The 15,910-nt window shown below is 46.8% G+C and overlaps 1 protein-coding gene across 2 annotated transcripts in view; it reads left to right on the plus strand.

Annotated features, from left to right (window-relative positions):
- Positions 1–1,800: 1,800 nt before the first annotated feature.
- Positions 1,801–15,910, plus strand: part of ASCC3 (activating signal cointegrator 1 complex subunit 3) — a 262,037-nt gene continuing 247,927 nt past the window's right edge. Inside the window, exons 1-4 of one of the 2 annotated variants that reach the window (XM_060190713.1) lie at positions 1,801–1,962; positions 6,958–7,085; positions 9,575–9,725; positions 12,896–13,458. In XM_060190713.1, the coding sequence (XP_060046696.1) occupies positions 6,996–7,085; positions 9,575–9,725; positions 12,896–13,458 (804 nt within the window). In that variant the 5' untranslated portion in view covers positions 1,801–1,962; positions 6,958–6,995. Of the gene's footprint in view, positions 1,963–6,957; positions 7,086–9,574; positions 9,726–12,895; positions 13,459–15,910 lie in introns of those variants that run through there. The other variant, XM_016188499.2, reaches the window with a different exon arrangement.

Consider the following 15,910-nt stretch of genomic DNA (forward strand, 5'->3'; position numbering starts at 1 on the left):
AGGGAGGGAGAGACAGAGAGTGTTAGAGTTGGATGGGGAGAGAGAGAGACAGAGAGGAAGAGAGAAACAGAGAGGGAGAGACAGAGGGAGAGACAGACAGAGAGGGAGAGAGAGAGGGAGAGACAGAGACAGAGAGAGGGAGAGACAGAGAGGGAGAGACAGAGAGAGACAGAGAGGGAGAGACAGAGACAGAGAGAGGGAGAGACAGAGACAGAGAGAGGGAGAGACAGAGAGGGAGAGACAGAGAGAGACAGAGAGAGACAGAGAGGGAGAGAGAGAGGGAGAGACAGAGACAGAGAGAGGGAGAGACAGAGACAGAGAGAGGGAGAGACAGAGACAGAGAGAGGGAGAGACAGAGACAGACAGAGAGGGAGAGACAGAGAGAGACAGACAGAGAGACAGGGGGGAGAGTCAGAGAGAGGGAGAGAGACAGAGGGAGAGAGACAGAGAGGGAGAGAGAGACAGACAGAGACAGAGGGGGAGAGAGACAGAGAGAGACAGACAGAGAGACAGGGAGAGAGACAGAGAGGGAGAGAGAGACAGAGACAGAGAAAGGGAGAGACAGACAGAGACAGAGGGGGAGAGAGACAGAGACAGAGAGAGGGAGAGACAGAGGGAGAGAGACAGAGAGGGAGAGAGACATACAGAGACAGAGAGACAGAGACACAGAGAGAGACAGAGGGAGAGAGACAGAGAGGGAGAGAGAGACAGACAGAGACAGAGGGGGAGAGAGACAGAGAGAGACAGACAGAGAGACAGGGAGAGAGACAGAGAGGGAGAGAGAGACAGACAGAGACAGAGAAAGGGAGAGACAGACAGAGACAGAGGGGGAGAGAGACAGAGAGGGAGAGAGACAGACAGAGACAGAGAGAGGGAGAGACAGAGAGACAGACAGACAGAGAGAGGGGGAGAGACAGAGAGGCAGATAGACAGAGGGGGGAGAGACAGAGAGACAGAGAGGGGGAGAGACAGAGAGAGGGAGAGAGAGACAGACAGAGACAGAGAGACAGACAGAGACAGAGTGGGGGAGAGACAGACAGAGAGGGGGAGAGACAGACAGACAGAGGGAGAGAGACAGAGACAGAGAGGGGGAGAGACAGACAGAGGGAGAGAGACAGACAGAGAGACAGAGACACACAGAGAGAGACAGAGAGACAGAGGGAGAGAGACAGAGAGGGAGAGAGAGACAGACAGAGACAGAGAGAGGGAGAGACAGAGAGACAGACAGAGAGAGGGGGAGAGACAGAGAGGCAGATAGACAGAGGGGGGAGAGACAGAGAGAGGGAGAGAGAGACAGACAGAGACAGAGAGACAGACAGAGAGGGGGAGAGACAGAGACAGACAGAGGGAGAGAGACAGACAGAGACAGAGAGGGGGAGAGACAGAGACAGACAGAGGGAGAGAGACAGACAGACAGACAGACAGCGAGGGTGAGAGCTGGGTGGGGAGGTGGCCTCGCAGGCCGAGGCAGGGCCGGCAGCCGGAGGCTTCCCCGAGAGCCCCGGGCCCGAGCCGAGCGGGGCGGACAGCGCCGCCCGCCCTGCTTCCGGCACATCCGGCGCTTTGCTCCGCGTCTTCCCCGACGGGACGGAGAAGCGGCGGCACCAGACGCGGGGCGGCCGGCCGGAGCTGCGGCCCCGCAATAGCCGCGAGCAGACGGCCGTCCGCGCCCCAGGCGGAGCCCCGGGTCCCGCCGCAGCTGCTTCCGCGGGCAATGCGCATGCGCACGCGCGGGGCGGGGCTGGGGGCGACGCGCCGACGTCACGCCGCGGCCGGCGTTGGGTGACGTGTCGGCGGGTGACGCGTCGGCGGGCGACGGCTCCGCCCTGTGGCCGCGCGCCGGGAGTGCGGGTGTCCGTCCGCGTCGCGCGCGGTGACTCAGAGCGACGGGAGCCCGGCGTCCACGCGGCGCGGGGAGTCGCCGCAACGCCCGGACGGGCCGGCGGCGCGGGAGCTGGGCAGGTAGGAGGCGGCGGGGGCCGGGCGCTCACCGGGGCCGCGGGGCGCTCACCTGCGCTCGGCCTTGCGAGTCGGGCTCCCCCCCGCCGCCGCCGCCGCGGAGACGCACCAGCGGCTGCGCCTCCGGCCCCTTCTCCTCCTCGTCCTCCTCCTTCCTTCTCCTCCTCCACCTGCTCTTCCCTCCTCCTTTCCCTTCTCTGTCTCCTTTTTACAATCTGTTCTATATTTATTTTTATTTATTTCCTTTTGTTGCCCTTGTCGTTGTTATTGTTGTCGTCGTTGTTGGATAGGACAGAGAGAAATGGAGAGAGGAGGGGGAGACAGAGAGGGGGAGAGAAAGACAGACACCTGCAGACCTGCTTCACCGCCTGGGAAGCGACTCCCCTGCAGGTGGGGAGCCGGGGGCTCGAACCGGGATCCTGATGCCGGTCCTTGCGCTTTGCGCCACCTGCGCTTAACCCGCTGTGCTACAGCCCGACTCCCTCTTTTTCTTTTTTTAAATTATTTCTTTATTGGGGAATTAATGTTTTACATTCAACAGTAAATACAATAGTTTGTACATGCAAAACATTCCCCAGATTCCCATTTAACAATACAACCCCCGCTATGTCCTTCATCATCTTTCATGGACCTGTATTCTCCCCACCCACCCACCCACCCACCCCAGAGTCTTTTACTTTGGTGCAATACGCCAATTCCATTTCAGGTTCGACTTGTGTTTTCTTTTCTAATCTTGTTTTTCAACTTCGGCCTGAGAGTGAGATCATCCCATATTCATCCTTCTGTTTCTGACTTATTTCACTCAACATGATTTTTTCAAGGTCCATCCAAGACCTGCTGAAAACGGTGCAGTCACCATTTTTTACAGCTGAGTAGTATTCCATTGTGTAGATAGACCACAACTTGCTCAGCCACTCATCTGTTGTTGGACACCTGGGTTGCTTCCAGGTTTTGGCTATTACAAATTGTGCTGCCAAGAACATATGTGTACACAGATCTTTTTGGATGGGTGTGTTGGGTTCCTTAGGATCTATCCCCAGGAGAGGAATTGCAGGGTCATAGGGTAGGTCCATTTCTAGCCTTCTGAGAGTCTCCAGACTGTTCTCCACAGAGGTTGGACCAATTGACATTCCCACCAGCAGTGCAGGAGGGTTCCTTTGACCCCACATCCTCTCCAGCATTTGCTGCTATTACCTTTCCTGATGTGTGACATTCTCACAGGAGTGAAGTGATATCTCATTGTTGTCTTTTTTGCATTTCTCTGACAATCAGAGACTTGGAGCATTTTTTCATGTGTTTCTCGTCCTTTTGGATCTCTTCTGTGGTGAATATTCTGTCCAAGTCCTCCCCCCATTTTTGGATGGGGTTATTTGTTGTCTTGTTGTTGAGTCTGGCAAGCTCTTTATATATGTTGGTTATTAAGCTCTTGTCTGATGTATGGCATGTAAAGATCTTCTCCCATTCTATGAGGGGTCTCTTGATTTGGGTAGTGGTTTCTTTTGCTGTGAAGAAGCTTTTAATTTGATGTAGTCCCATAGGTTTATACTTGCCTTAGTCTTCTTTGTAATTGGATTCGTTTCATTGAAAGTGTCTTTAAAATTTATGCGGAAAAGAGTTCTGCCAATATTTTCCTCTAAGTATCTGATAGTTTCTGGTCTAACATCCAAGTCCTTGATTCACTTGGAATTTACTTTTGTATTTGGTGAAATACAGTGATTCAGTTTCATTCTTCTGCATGTTTCAACCCATTGTTTCCAACACCATTTGTTGAAGAGACTCTGCTTTCCCCATGTAATAGTCTGGGCCCCTTTGTCAAAGATTAGCTGTCCATAGGTGTGGGGCCTCTATTGTCTTTATTTATTGGATAGAAACAGGCAGAAATTGAGAGGAAGGGGTGGGGAGAGAGAGAGAGAGAGAGAGAGAGAGGGAGAGAGAGAGAGACACCTGCAGCCCTGCCTCACCACTCGCAAAGTTTTCCCCCTGCAGGTGGGGACCGGGGGCTTGAACCCAGTTACTGGTGCACTGTAACGTGCGCTCAACCAGGTGCACCACCACCGGCCCCTATCAGCTACTTTTAACGTGGGGCGTATAGTTGCCTCTAACTCACGGCGAGGTCCCGGGCCTCGCCTCGCCTGTCTGGGCTCTGGAACTTTGTCACATAAGCTGGGGTGCGGCTGGTGGGCCTGTTTGTCAGGAAGCTCTGGCTCTCACCAGGTTGTTGGAGCCGGAGTCGGAGGCACTGCCACTGGCTGAGTTGATTTAGTCACCCTCTGACTTCTTGATGTTTTCTATTTTACTGACCTCTTTACTATTCAAAAAAATTTGTAGGTATTTTCTGTTTTTCTGTGAATTTTTTTAAACATCTTTATTGGATAGAGACAGCCAGAAATCAAGAGGGAAGGGTGAGATAGAGAGGGAGACAGACAGACAGACACCTGCAGCCCTGCCTCACCACGAGGAAAGCTTTCCCCCTGCAGGTGGGGCCGTGTTTTCTGCCCGCTGATTCACTCCCTAGGGACTCGCGCTTCTCCGCCCTATGCTGCGTTTTGCCCTCGGTCTGCACATGTATCCTTTTGTGACTTTATCAGCCCCTGTGGTATTCTTGCTGGGTTTCTTTGTATCCTGTAACCAAGCCCTGAATTCCATACCTGGATTTTAACTCCCTGGAGACCTCTGGGGTTCAACCTGTCTTGAGGTTGAACTCATCGTACTCCACCCCTCGCCTCCCCCGGTTGCCCTGACTTAGTGAATTGTCCCATTACTGTGGTCTGTAACTGGAAGTCAGCCTTGGACCTGGGCCCCTTGCCCACCACTTATGTGGATAATCAGGAAACTGAGTAGATTGTAGGTTTATAGATCTACATATTTATTTATTAGAAGCCCCGAGCACTGCTCAGATCTTGCTATGGCAGTGCAGAGGATGGAATTCGGACCCCTGTGTTTAACTTTTTAATATCCTGCTTAGAGGAGTCGTATTTGCATTTCAGCAGTTTGTTTAATCGGGTCGCCTTGTTTATCAGACTGAGAGCTTCATCAGGCCGGATCCGTATTGATTCTGCTTGCAGCCTTCCGGCTAGTGTGCAGCTCAAGTGCCAGCAAGATGCAGGGACCTGTCACTATGTTTCCCTGCTGAGCCTGCTGCTACTTTGGGATTTCCGCAGCTCCTACTCTGGACTTTTCCTTTTGTTTACTTTAACTTGAGGCTCCCCCCCCCCCCTTGGGTTTCTCTTTCTTTTTCTTTTGACTGCAGAGCTGGGAATGAACAGAGGACTTTGCTACACTGTAACACTGCCAAGTCACTCTCCCATCCCAGTCTTCACAGCTGTGTTTTTTTTTTTTTTTTTTGAGTGAGAGAGAGACAGACACAACAGTACCCCCCTCCTTACACACACAGCAAAGTGCTCCTCATCAGAGTTGTGATACTGTTCACTGTGCCCTTGTGGTTCTAGAGAAAATCCAGCCGCCACACCTGGCAGGGCGCGTGCCCCACCTGCTGAACTCATCCCCTTCATTCGCGAGCCATTCGCGAGCTTCCTGGACTACTGTGCAAGTGTGGTGGTTTGATGTTTGTGAGTTGTTCTTTCTGGTCATTCCTTTTATTCTCATCAAGCACTGATGGATGCTAGCCCGTGTCTTCTCGGGACTTTTAAAAGAGAAGTTCTTATTATCCTTTGTTGTAAATACGATTACTGTGCCAGTGTAGGACCTCTAACACAAAGACCGTTTGGCTTATGACCTATTCAGCCCTTCCAGCCCCACCACCCTCTGTTGAATGGGAAGCCTGGAGTTAACGTAAGTTAGTAACTACTTGGGGAAGTATAAGTTAGGCAAAAAGTGCTTCATAGAATTTTTCACCAGTTATAATATATTTTGTTCATATAAGTGTACAAGCATTTATATAACGCTTGCCTTGCTCTTTCTGTCCTCCTTCCATCAAATCTGTTTCTTTTTTTCTTTTCTTTTTTTTTTTTGGAAACTATTAGACAACAGTGGTTTGTTGGGTGGAAATTGTAAGTAGTTAAATTTACCCTTTAAAATCTATTAGGAGACACCAAGCTGTCATATGGTTTCTGAATGCATGTTTCACCTCTAGATTTAGAACTTGCAACATTTTCTTTAAGTGAAGGAGGTGGCAGAGTGTTAAAGCTTGGAGTCATTTAAGAGATGAGACTCTAGAGTTCTCTTCTTTCCCAGCTGCCGTAATTGTCCCCTCCCCTGTTCATCAGTCTTCCTTTTAATTATTTTTCTTTCTTTCACTTTATTTTTCCCCTGACAATTTGCCAAATGATTATTGCATGCCAAAAATATTTCAGTACTGTTATTTTTACTAGAGGGTGTAGAATTTTACTTTCGCCCTATAAGTAAGTAAGAAGATGCCACATATCAGTGTTAGATGGAGAACAGAAGTTTGTACTGTTCAACAGTAACTGGGTAGCTGCCCTGTCTGATGTCCAGTGGTCAAGAATGGCCTCGCCTCAGGAGGTGTCTTTCAAGTACAAACTGACTAAGGTAGATAAATCCACGTGGGTGGAAACATGCTTGATATTTTGAGACAGAGCCAGTGGATCTTTGAGGGGTAGGTAGTAATATTTTAAGTTTGTGAAATGAAATCAGTGAACATTAAAAAAAAAACTGGAGGCGAGAGCAAGTACCTGTGAGCAGCGTTCGCAGCACTTGGGCGTCCGCGAGCTCACTGCGAGGACTCTCGTGGCAGTGCTCGCCAGCAAGTGTTTCTGTCTTTCTTGGTTCCCTACCGCAGCCAGTTTTGGTTTTGTTTGAAAAAAAATTGACTTGGGTAGGAAATGTGTCATGAGAATCTCTTTCAGTATTGCTGGCAATTGCAAACCCTTCCTCCCCCCTCCCCCTCCCCTCCCTTCCCCTCCCCTCCTCCTCCCCTCCCCCTCCCCTCCCCTCCCCCCTCTGTTCTAAGTCAGTTTGCTGAATCTGATGGCCTCCCCCACTTCTTCCCAACAGATAAACATCATGTTTTGTTTGCAGGTTTCTCATCATTGCATGGATCACTGACTGGAAAGCAGATGGCTTTACCCCGCCTCACAGGAGCCTTGCGCTCCTTTTCAAATGTCAGCAAACAGGATAATTATAATGAGGAAGTGGCTGACCTACAGGTAAATGGTTTTGATGAAAACTGTTACAACCATAGAATATGAACAAAATATTTATCATTTACACTTGAGGGGTAAGTTTGACTTGTTTGCTATCAAACCAAGAGGGTGAATGTGGATACTGATGTTTCTTTTTTTTTTTTTTTTAATTTTTTTTTCTTTTTTAAATTTGTTTTATTAATGAGAAAGGAGGAGAGAGAGAAAGAACCAGACATCACTCTGGCACATGTGCAGCTGAGGACCGAACTCCAGACCTCATGCTTGAGAGTCTAGTTTCTAAGCCACTGCGCCACCTCCTGGACCACTGTGCTGATGTTTCTGATCGAAGCACTGAGTGCATTTGACTTTAATGCCAAAGAGATTACTTGGAATTGTGATGTTGACATTTTTCTTCATTTTCCTGTAACTGAGGCCTCTGCTGTAGGCAATTTTTAATCTAATTCAATAACTTCTATATCATCAGTTCTTTTTATATATGATAGTAATGTTTTTTCTAATATAATGTGGGAAATATGGACATTAATCTCTTGAATTGTACTCATTTTAATTCTACTAATTCTACTAACTTTAATTCTACTAATGACTTTTATCTAGTACTTATAATTTGTGGATTTTTCAGGCCAAAAAGTGTATGAACTAAACATAGGAAGGAATGAATCATCTAATATTAAGAAACAGGTCAGTGGCGGTAGGTAGATAGCATAATGGTTATGCAAACAGACTCATGCCTGAGATTCCAACGTCCCAGGTTCAATCCCCCGCACCATCATAAGCCAGAACTGAACAGTGTTAAAACAAAAACTGAACTGGTAAAAACAAAAAACAAGGGAAAAAAAAAAAGAAACAGGTCAGCTATTTTTTAAATAAAAAAGTTACTTAAAACAAAACCATAGCTCTGCTCAGCTCTGGCTGACAGGGATTGAATCTGGGACTCTAGACTAGTCTCTTTGCATAACCACTATGCTCTCTACCCCCACCCAAAACAGTCACTTTAATTGTTGATTCTTTATTAGTTTCTGTTATAGAATATTAAGCCTTTCCTGGTAGGCTGAGACTTTATTGCTTTATGTCTTAATACAGTTTTCTTCTTTTTTAATTTATACCTTCACTTAAAGTTTGGTACTAGGAAGAAATGGTTCATAATTGTCTTTGAACAGATTCTTTTTTTCTTCTAACCTTGGTACAGAATTTCGCTACATATAAACAATCAGTGTTCTTGACAATGGGAGCAACATTTTAGTAGCTATTAAAGCAAGGATCTATTCCTGTATTTGAATGATATTGCTATCTTAAACTTGAATTATTTCTTCTCAACTACCCCAACCTCTTTTAAAAGCTTTTTATATTAAAATGCAATGCCTTTTCGGTAGTGCAGCGGGTTAAGTGCACATAGTGCAAAGCTCAAGGACCGGCCTAAGGATCCTGGTTCGAGCCCCCGGCTCCCCACCTGCAGGGGAGTCGCTTCACAGGCGGTGAAGCAGGTCTGCAGGTGTCTGTCTTTCTCTCCCCCTCCCTGTCTGTCTTCCCCTCCTCTCTCCATTTCTCTCTGTTCTGTCCAACAGCGAATGACATCAACAACAACAATAACTACTACAACAACAAAAGACAATGAGGGCAATAAAAGGGAAAATAAGTAAATAAAATAAAGCGCGGTGGCTTTTAAGATAAGGACTGCACGTGCAATTCATCCTGTGCTACTTCATTTTTTTCTTGTAGAATTTTAAACTTTTTGTTCTTGAGGAAAGGGACAGATAAAATGAATCTCGGCTTAGTATAGCTTTTTAATTTAGGTGTAATGAAAAAATAACATTTTTTTGGTTATCCCAGTATAGGATATTTGTATGTGTTGTAATTATGGTAACAAGTAGAGAGGATAGTGTAACTTTTTATCTTGGGAAGTAGCCAACATACACAGAAGTGGAGTGGAAACTAATTAAGTCAAATCTTTCTGTGCCTGTGATCCATTATAGCAACTGAATTCAGCTGCTGGCGGAGATTTCTATTTGCCCTTTCTCCTCTCTCTTAAACCCAGAGTAACTGATGTCATATGAAATTAGGGAACTGAGGCAGGGGGGTGTTAGAGGAGTAACACTGTGGTTTTCTGGTAGACCCACTGCTTTCTTCATTTGATCAGAGGATTTCATAGCTAATCTGTAAGTGGAGATTTGCATTTTTAATAAGATTTTCATTGCTAGTTGTTGAGAATGGAAAGATTTATAGTTTCACAAAAAGTGTAATTGTACATAAGTCTCTTGAATACCTGGCCTGTTCTTGGACTATACTCAGGGAAAAAAAAAAAGGAAATATACTGGTCAAGGTAGTAATCCAGTTTTTTTTTTTTAAATGCCTCTGAGTGAAAGCACAGCAAGGTCTCGAGTCCTTTCAGACAAGCAGCAAGGGGGGTAAAGATGAGATGAGATGAGTGCATTGCTAACAATCTGCCGAGAAGACCACTGATCCCTGTATCCTGTATCCCTGTTACTGTTTTTCAGGTGAAGCGGTCCAAATTTTATGAACAGACTGTAGGCTTGGACCTTCCATGGATGAAAATAGTAGCGTTTCTGAATGAAAAACTGGAGAAGAATGAGATGCAAAGTGTTAATGAAGACCTGAAAGACATATTACAGGCTGCGAAACAAATAGGTATAGTTTGGGTTTTCTGTCTCTAGAACTGCTGAGGTTCAGAGAGAGACGCCCATAAAGGGCGGACTAGATAGGGAAGCCTAGAAATTCAGGGAGAACATTCAGAACTGTGAGAGGCACAGCTTCATTGTCTGTCTGTCTGCTTCCCTTTCTACCGGTGCTTTGCTTTCACTGTTCAGCTCTTACGAAGGAAGGGGGTGGGGGTATGAACCTGGGACATGTAGCATCTCAAGCACGGAAGTCTTTTTTTTTGCATAACTACTATGCTATCTTCCTTGCCTTGAAAGTTAGTTTCATTTAGTGAGGAGCTTAGGACAGAGTGTGAGAGGTAGAAATAAGGAAACTGCTACTCAAACAAAGAGACTATTTACAGGATGGGAGACGATCTGTATGCTACGCATCAGACAAAAGGCTAATGACCAAACATCTGAAGGGCTCACCAAACTCAGCGGTATTAAAAAAAAAAAAGACCCTATCCAAAAGTAGACAGAATATTCACCAATGTAGAGACCCAAAAGGCCAACAGACATGAAGAAATCCTTCAAATCATTGATTGTCAAAGGACTGAAAATAAAAGATAACAAAGGACACAAAGGGGAAACACAGAGTTGAATTTGCACTGGGTTTGGCATATTGCGCAGACCCAGTGTGTGTGTGTGTGTGTGTGTGTGTGTGTTGGGGGGGTGGTTCAGTTCCTGATGGTAGAAGAAGACTTAGGCTCGGGCTGGGAATGTCTTGCTGAAAACAAGAGATTTTACATATGTGCCATCACCTCAATTTATTATGAACTGTCAATCTTCCCAATAAAAAGGAACGAAAATAAAGTAGTAATCATGTCAGATATAAGGTATGGAAGCCCAACATGCTGATTAAGGACAAGGTAAATTAAAAATTGAATGTAAACTTCCTTAGTAAAGCTATGTGGACCTGGGCTTTAAGTTTTGGCAAGATTGCTGATTGCTGTTTCAATTTCTGAAGTGACTGGCCCGTTCAAGCCATCAGCTTCTTGGGTCAAGCTTGACATTTTGGGGCGCTGAGTACTAGATCTGGCAAGGCCGGTGTGTAGCAGTGCACATTCTGGCCCTAGAACCTAACTCCTGAGTACATTTTGCAGAGTCTAATAAAATCAGTTGTGCAGTGGACCCTTTCCCTTCAACTTGCCGTCTCCAAAAATCTGTTGACACTATGAAATGAGAATCTGCTGTAATGTGGCCCTTTTTGTTTTTGTGTAGTTGTGACATGAAGCAGTAAGTAGTACAACACACTTGGATGTTGTAAATCCTGGTCAACGGCTGCATTTTTTTCTTTTTAATTGCCCCCAGGGTTCGCTGGGCTCAATGCTGGTGCTACATAGCCACTGCTCCGGTTGCTATTTTTCCCTCTTTTTTATTCAGAAAATAAATAAATAAAGTAAATAAAGATAATAAAAGGGGGGTAATGTAAGAGGAAAATGAGTTTCATAAAGCCTTTAATTTCTCACTTCCGTATTTCTCTAATAAAAAGAACCTGAATCATAGAATTCACTGAACACTGAGTAGAAATGAGGGGGAGAGAGTGAAAGTGAGGGAGAGAAAGACAGAGAGAGCTGGGAGGGGGATAGAGACGGAGAATGGTAGACGCCTGCAGCCCTGCTTCCCCACGCAAGATGCGTCCCAGCTGTGGGCCTCGCGGGTCTCCAGCCTGCATCCTTGTGCGGGTCCTTGCTCACAGTACTGTGTGCGCTTAGCTGGGCCATCTGGGTCGGTGGAAACGCACACCCATGAGGCCCGCTTCCACAAAACAAAACAGCTTCCCGATACTAGATTGGCTGTCGGCTGGGTAGGAAAATGGACACAAAGGAGTTGATCTGTGGACAAGACCCTTGCAGTTAACCTGAGCCTAGTGCTGTGGATAGAGAGAGTGGGAAACAGAGCAGGACTACTGGTTCTGCGCCAGAAGCTCCCCACACGCGCTCCTCAGAGACAGCCTCCTCGGGCTTGTGACCCGCTGTCTGAGCAGGGCCAGTGACTGAGAGAAGCTCTCAGGCCTCCTGTGGATGTCACTTGCTCTTTCTTTTTTTAAGGGGAGGTAGAGCCCACCAAAGCTTTTACTGATCAGGCAGCTGGTGACGTTTATTCTCTTGAGATGTTTTCTCTAGTTTTACAAGCTGCTTTCATATTTCAGTCCCCAGAAGAGTGGAACATAAGAGCAAATTGGTTCTCTCTCTCCCCCCTGCCCCCATTTCTACTCAGTGTTCAGTGAATTCTGATTCAGGTTCTTTTTATTAGAGAAATACGGAAGTGAGAAATTAATGGCTTTATGAAACTAATTTTTCCTCTTACATTACCCCCCCCTTTATTATCTTTATTTACTTACTGGATAGAGATAGCCAGGGAGCGAGAGGGAAGGGGAGATAGAGAGGGAGAGAGAAAGACAACCGCAGCCCTGCCTCACCACTCACAAAGCTTAGCCCTGCAGGTGGGGACTGGGGACTTGAACCTGGGTTCTTGCTTGTGCACTGTAATGGGAGCTCAGCCAGGTGCGCCACCACCCAGCTCTTCTTTTTTCTTTACTATGCAGATCTTAAGGTACTAAATTGTTCTGTTCATATCCACCCTTGATGGAATGACATGCTTCTGAATGAAAACTCTGTAAATCTATTTTCACCATCTTAGATTTCGTACAGCTGGAAATAGTGACCTTTGAGGTTTCTTTTGCCCCCACCCTAGTCTGTTAGTCAGATTTAAAAGATTATTTATTTGGGGGGGTGGGGAATACACACCAGGGCTCTCCCCAGGTACACGTGGCAGGCACCACGGATTAACTAGAGACCTTAGGACTTGCTAGTCCTGTGATCCATGTGCTGCACTAATTCCTGCTTATCTCAGATGCTTTTTATACATTGTTTCGGTTTATTTAACTAATTCACTAGCCATTTTTAGAAATTTCATTTGTAATACGTTTTAACTGACGCCTCATCGTCTGGAGGTAGACGCGAAGGAGCTGTTCCTGTGTGTAGCTACAAAGCGCACGCCATGGTTCACTGCATCAGTTCTTTGGGGATAAACTCAAAGGAATGTTGCTTGTGGCCTGTTTATCAGTGTGTTTTCACTGTTAGATTCATTCAGAAAGACCCTGGCAGTTCTTTTAAATCTTACTTGAGTTGTGCTGCTTCTTTTGTCTCCGCATAGTTGGAGCGGACAGCGGGAGCGAGGCCATCGAAAGCGCGGCGGCCTTTCTTTTCAAGACCTTTCACTCAAAGGACTGTGTCGGGCATCAGGAGACAAAGGCCATCAGACAGATGTTTGGCCCTTTTCCCTCATCTTCTGCCTCCGCAGCTTGTGATGCTACTCATCGAATCGCTTCTCACTTCCATCCAGACAGTCTCACTGCTCTGGTCCAGACGACCAAAGAGGAATCTGGTGACGATAGAGTGTTATTTGGTAAAAACTTAGTGTTTTCATTTGACATGCATGATTTGGACCACTTTGACGAATTGCCAGTAAACGGTGAACCCCAGAAAACGATAAGCCTAGATTATAAGAAGTTTCTGAATGAACATTTTCAGGAGCATTCTACCCCAGAGCTTAAGCCTGTGGAAAAAACAAATGACTCTTTTCTGTGGTGTGAAGTCGCGAAATACTTAAATGCAACGTTAAATGAAATGGCTGAAACAACAAGAATTGAAGACCTTTGCTGTACTTTATATGATATGCTTGCTTCTGTTAAAAGTGGTGATGAACTTCAGAATGAGGTATAGTTGAAGATCTCAAAGTTCTCTATTAACGCGCACCATCATAGAAAGTGTCTTAAACCGTGAGTGGCCAGCAAAGAGATGTCTCTGGTGGCGTCCTGTCATCACAACAGGCTTGAGACTGCTAGGCAGCTGTAGAAGGACTGATTGTACTAACTGGGGTAGGAGCCAAAGAGAATGGTAGTTAGGAGTCCCAGGTAGTAGCCACTGGGGCCATCCTGGGGCAGGTGGGGGCTGGGGCCTTGAACTGGTGTCTGCGCTGTAACGTATGCCTTCTGCCAGGTGCGCCACCGTCTGTCTGCTCTTGCTGTGAGCGATGTACTAAGAGCTGCCCCAGGATGGAGGAAGCCTTTTCGGGATGCTAAGCCAGAAAGCGGGATGGCTATGGGGTGATCTCACTCAGGGGCAGAACTGAAGCAACCAGAAGAGACGGGAAACCCAAAGCAGAACTTTTACTGGGCTTGCATGCTGCACCGAAGGAAAAGGCTCTGGTGGAGTGGGGGGCGGGGGGGGGCTTGGCGGGGTCCTGGTGCAGGATGGCGGGAAAGGACCTAAGTGGGGTGGGGGTGTTCTGCAGACACCTGTCATGGTGAGGTTAGAGATTCTGCCGAGGTGTCAGCGACTGTGCTGTGAACCCGCCCCTACCCCACCCTCGGGAGTCAGGCCAGCGGCGCACTAGGCTTTCTGACGCTGTCTCCTATTCCGTCCAGTCCTGCACTCTGGGTTACTGTCTTTTAAGACCTTTCCCTGTTTTAAGCACAGACTGTTAACCCATAAAGGCGAGAGTCACTATGATTGAACTTTAGCATTTGGGCTAAAGAAATTTAAGTGTTGTGTTTTTTTTAAAATACTTTGGGGGTCTACTTTACAACTCTTTGTTGGGGGCTGGGTGCTGGCGCACCGGGTTAAGCACACATCATACGAAGCGCAAGGACCGGCACAAGGATCCTGGTTTGAGCCTCCGACTCCCCACCTACAGGGGATCACTTCACAAGCGGTGAAGCAGGTCTGCAGGAGTCGCTCCCTCTCTGTCTCCCCCTGCCCTCTCAATTTCTCTCTGTCCTAGCCAAAAGAGGGGGGAAAAATGGCCACAGGAGCAGTGGATTCATAGTGTAGGCACCAAGCCCTGGTGATAACCCTGGAGGCAAAAGAAACACAACTACTTGTTGAAGTGAGTGCATTTTAGACACCAGAAGCAAATTAGACTTGAAAATGTCTTTTTTTTTTTTTTTTTATTTCAAAGAGAAAGAGAGACTGGCTGTGGGAGCTTTCCCTGGCCTGGTCTGTGCACGGTCTTCTGTGCTGTGTCAGGCTCAGCCCAGGTCCTCACACGTACTCAAGTGTGTTCTCGACGGGAAGACCGGTCTTCTGGTTCCTGTCTCCTTTTTTGAGCTTTACTTTATAGTTCTTATATTATTTTTTTGGAGTCGGGCGGTAGCGCAGCGGGTTAAGCGCAGGTGGTGCAAAGCGCAAGGACTGGCTCAAGGACCCCGGTTCAAGCCCCCGGCTTCCCACTTCCAGGGGAATCGCTTCACAGGCGGTGAAGCAGGTCTGCAGGTGTCTGTCTTTCTCTCCCCCTCTCTGTCTTCCCCTCCTCTCTCCATTTCTCTCTGTCCTATCTAACAACGGTATAAATAACAGCAATAATAATTATAACAACAGTAAAAAGACAAGGGTAACAAAAAGGGAAAATAAATAAATATAAAAAATTAGAGATACTATTTTTTTTATGAGCACTAGATGAGCGAGAACACTGCTGAACTCAGGCGTGTGGCCCTGCCAGGATTCAGCCTGGGCCCTCTGGGGCCTCAAGAGCACAGGTGCTGTGCTTTATTGCTGAGCCGCCGTCTCCTGCTGCTTCCTTTGCTGTGTTCAGAGTCAGGACCCACATACACTTAGTACGAGTGTCCTGCTGCTGCTGCTTGATCGTCACAGTCGTGACAGTTTTCAGTCTGTTGGGTTCATATAAGTAATGAACTTCCAATAGAAACCTTTTCTTCGAAGAGTCGTGGTGTGAGTATTAAAAGCATCGCCGTGTTTTGAGTGCCTGTCACACACGTTGACCTGGACCAGACTGTCGCACCTGGCAGTGTCTTCACTGTCCAGAAGGCGGGGTTGGTACTATAGGAGAAAAAGGAAAAACCTGCGTCTCAGAGTAAGACATTGGTAGCAGCTATAGGGCCTCTCTGTCTCTCTCTCTCTTTCCCTTCTGTTTGAAGAGAAGGGTATTTATTGGCAAGATTGTTTGAAGGAATTTCATTTCTTTCTTTCTTTAGGAATTTCGTTTTGCGATAAAGCCAGCTAAGATTTGTCTGCTTCCTATTGCCGACGTTGGGCAGACCATGAACCCAATGCCCTCACTTGTGAAGTATTTACTTCATAGTGTCTTGTGAAGATTTTTGACGTGTACATTAAATACATAGGTAGCATAATATTTTCTAAACTGTAATTT

This window comes from Erinaceus europaeus, chromosome 4 (assembly GCF_950295315.1).
Source record: "Erinaceus europaeus chromosome 4, mEriEur2.1, whole genome shotgun sequence".
Lineage (NCBI taxonomy): Eukaryota > Metazoa > Chordata > Mammalia > Eulipotyphla > Erinaceidae > Erinaceus > Erinaceus europaeus.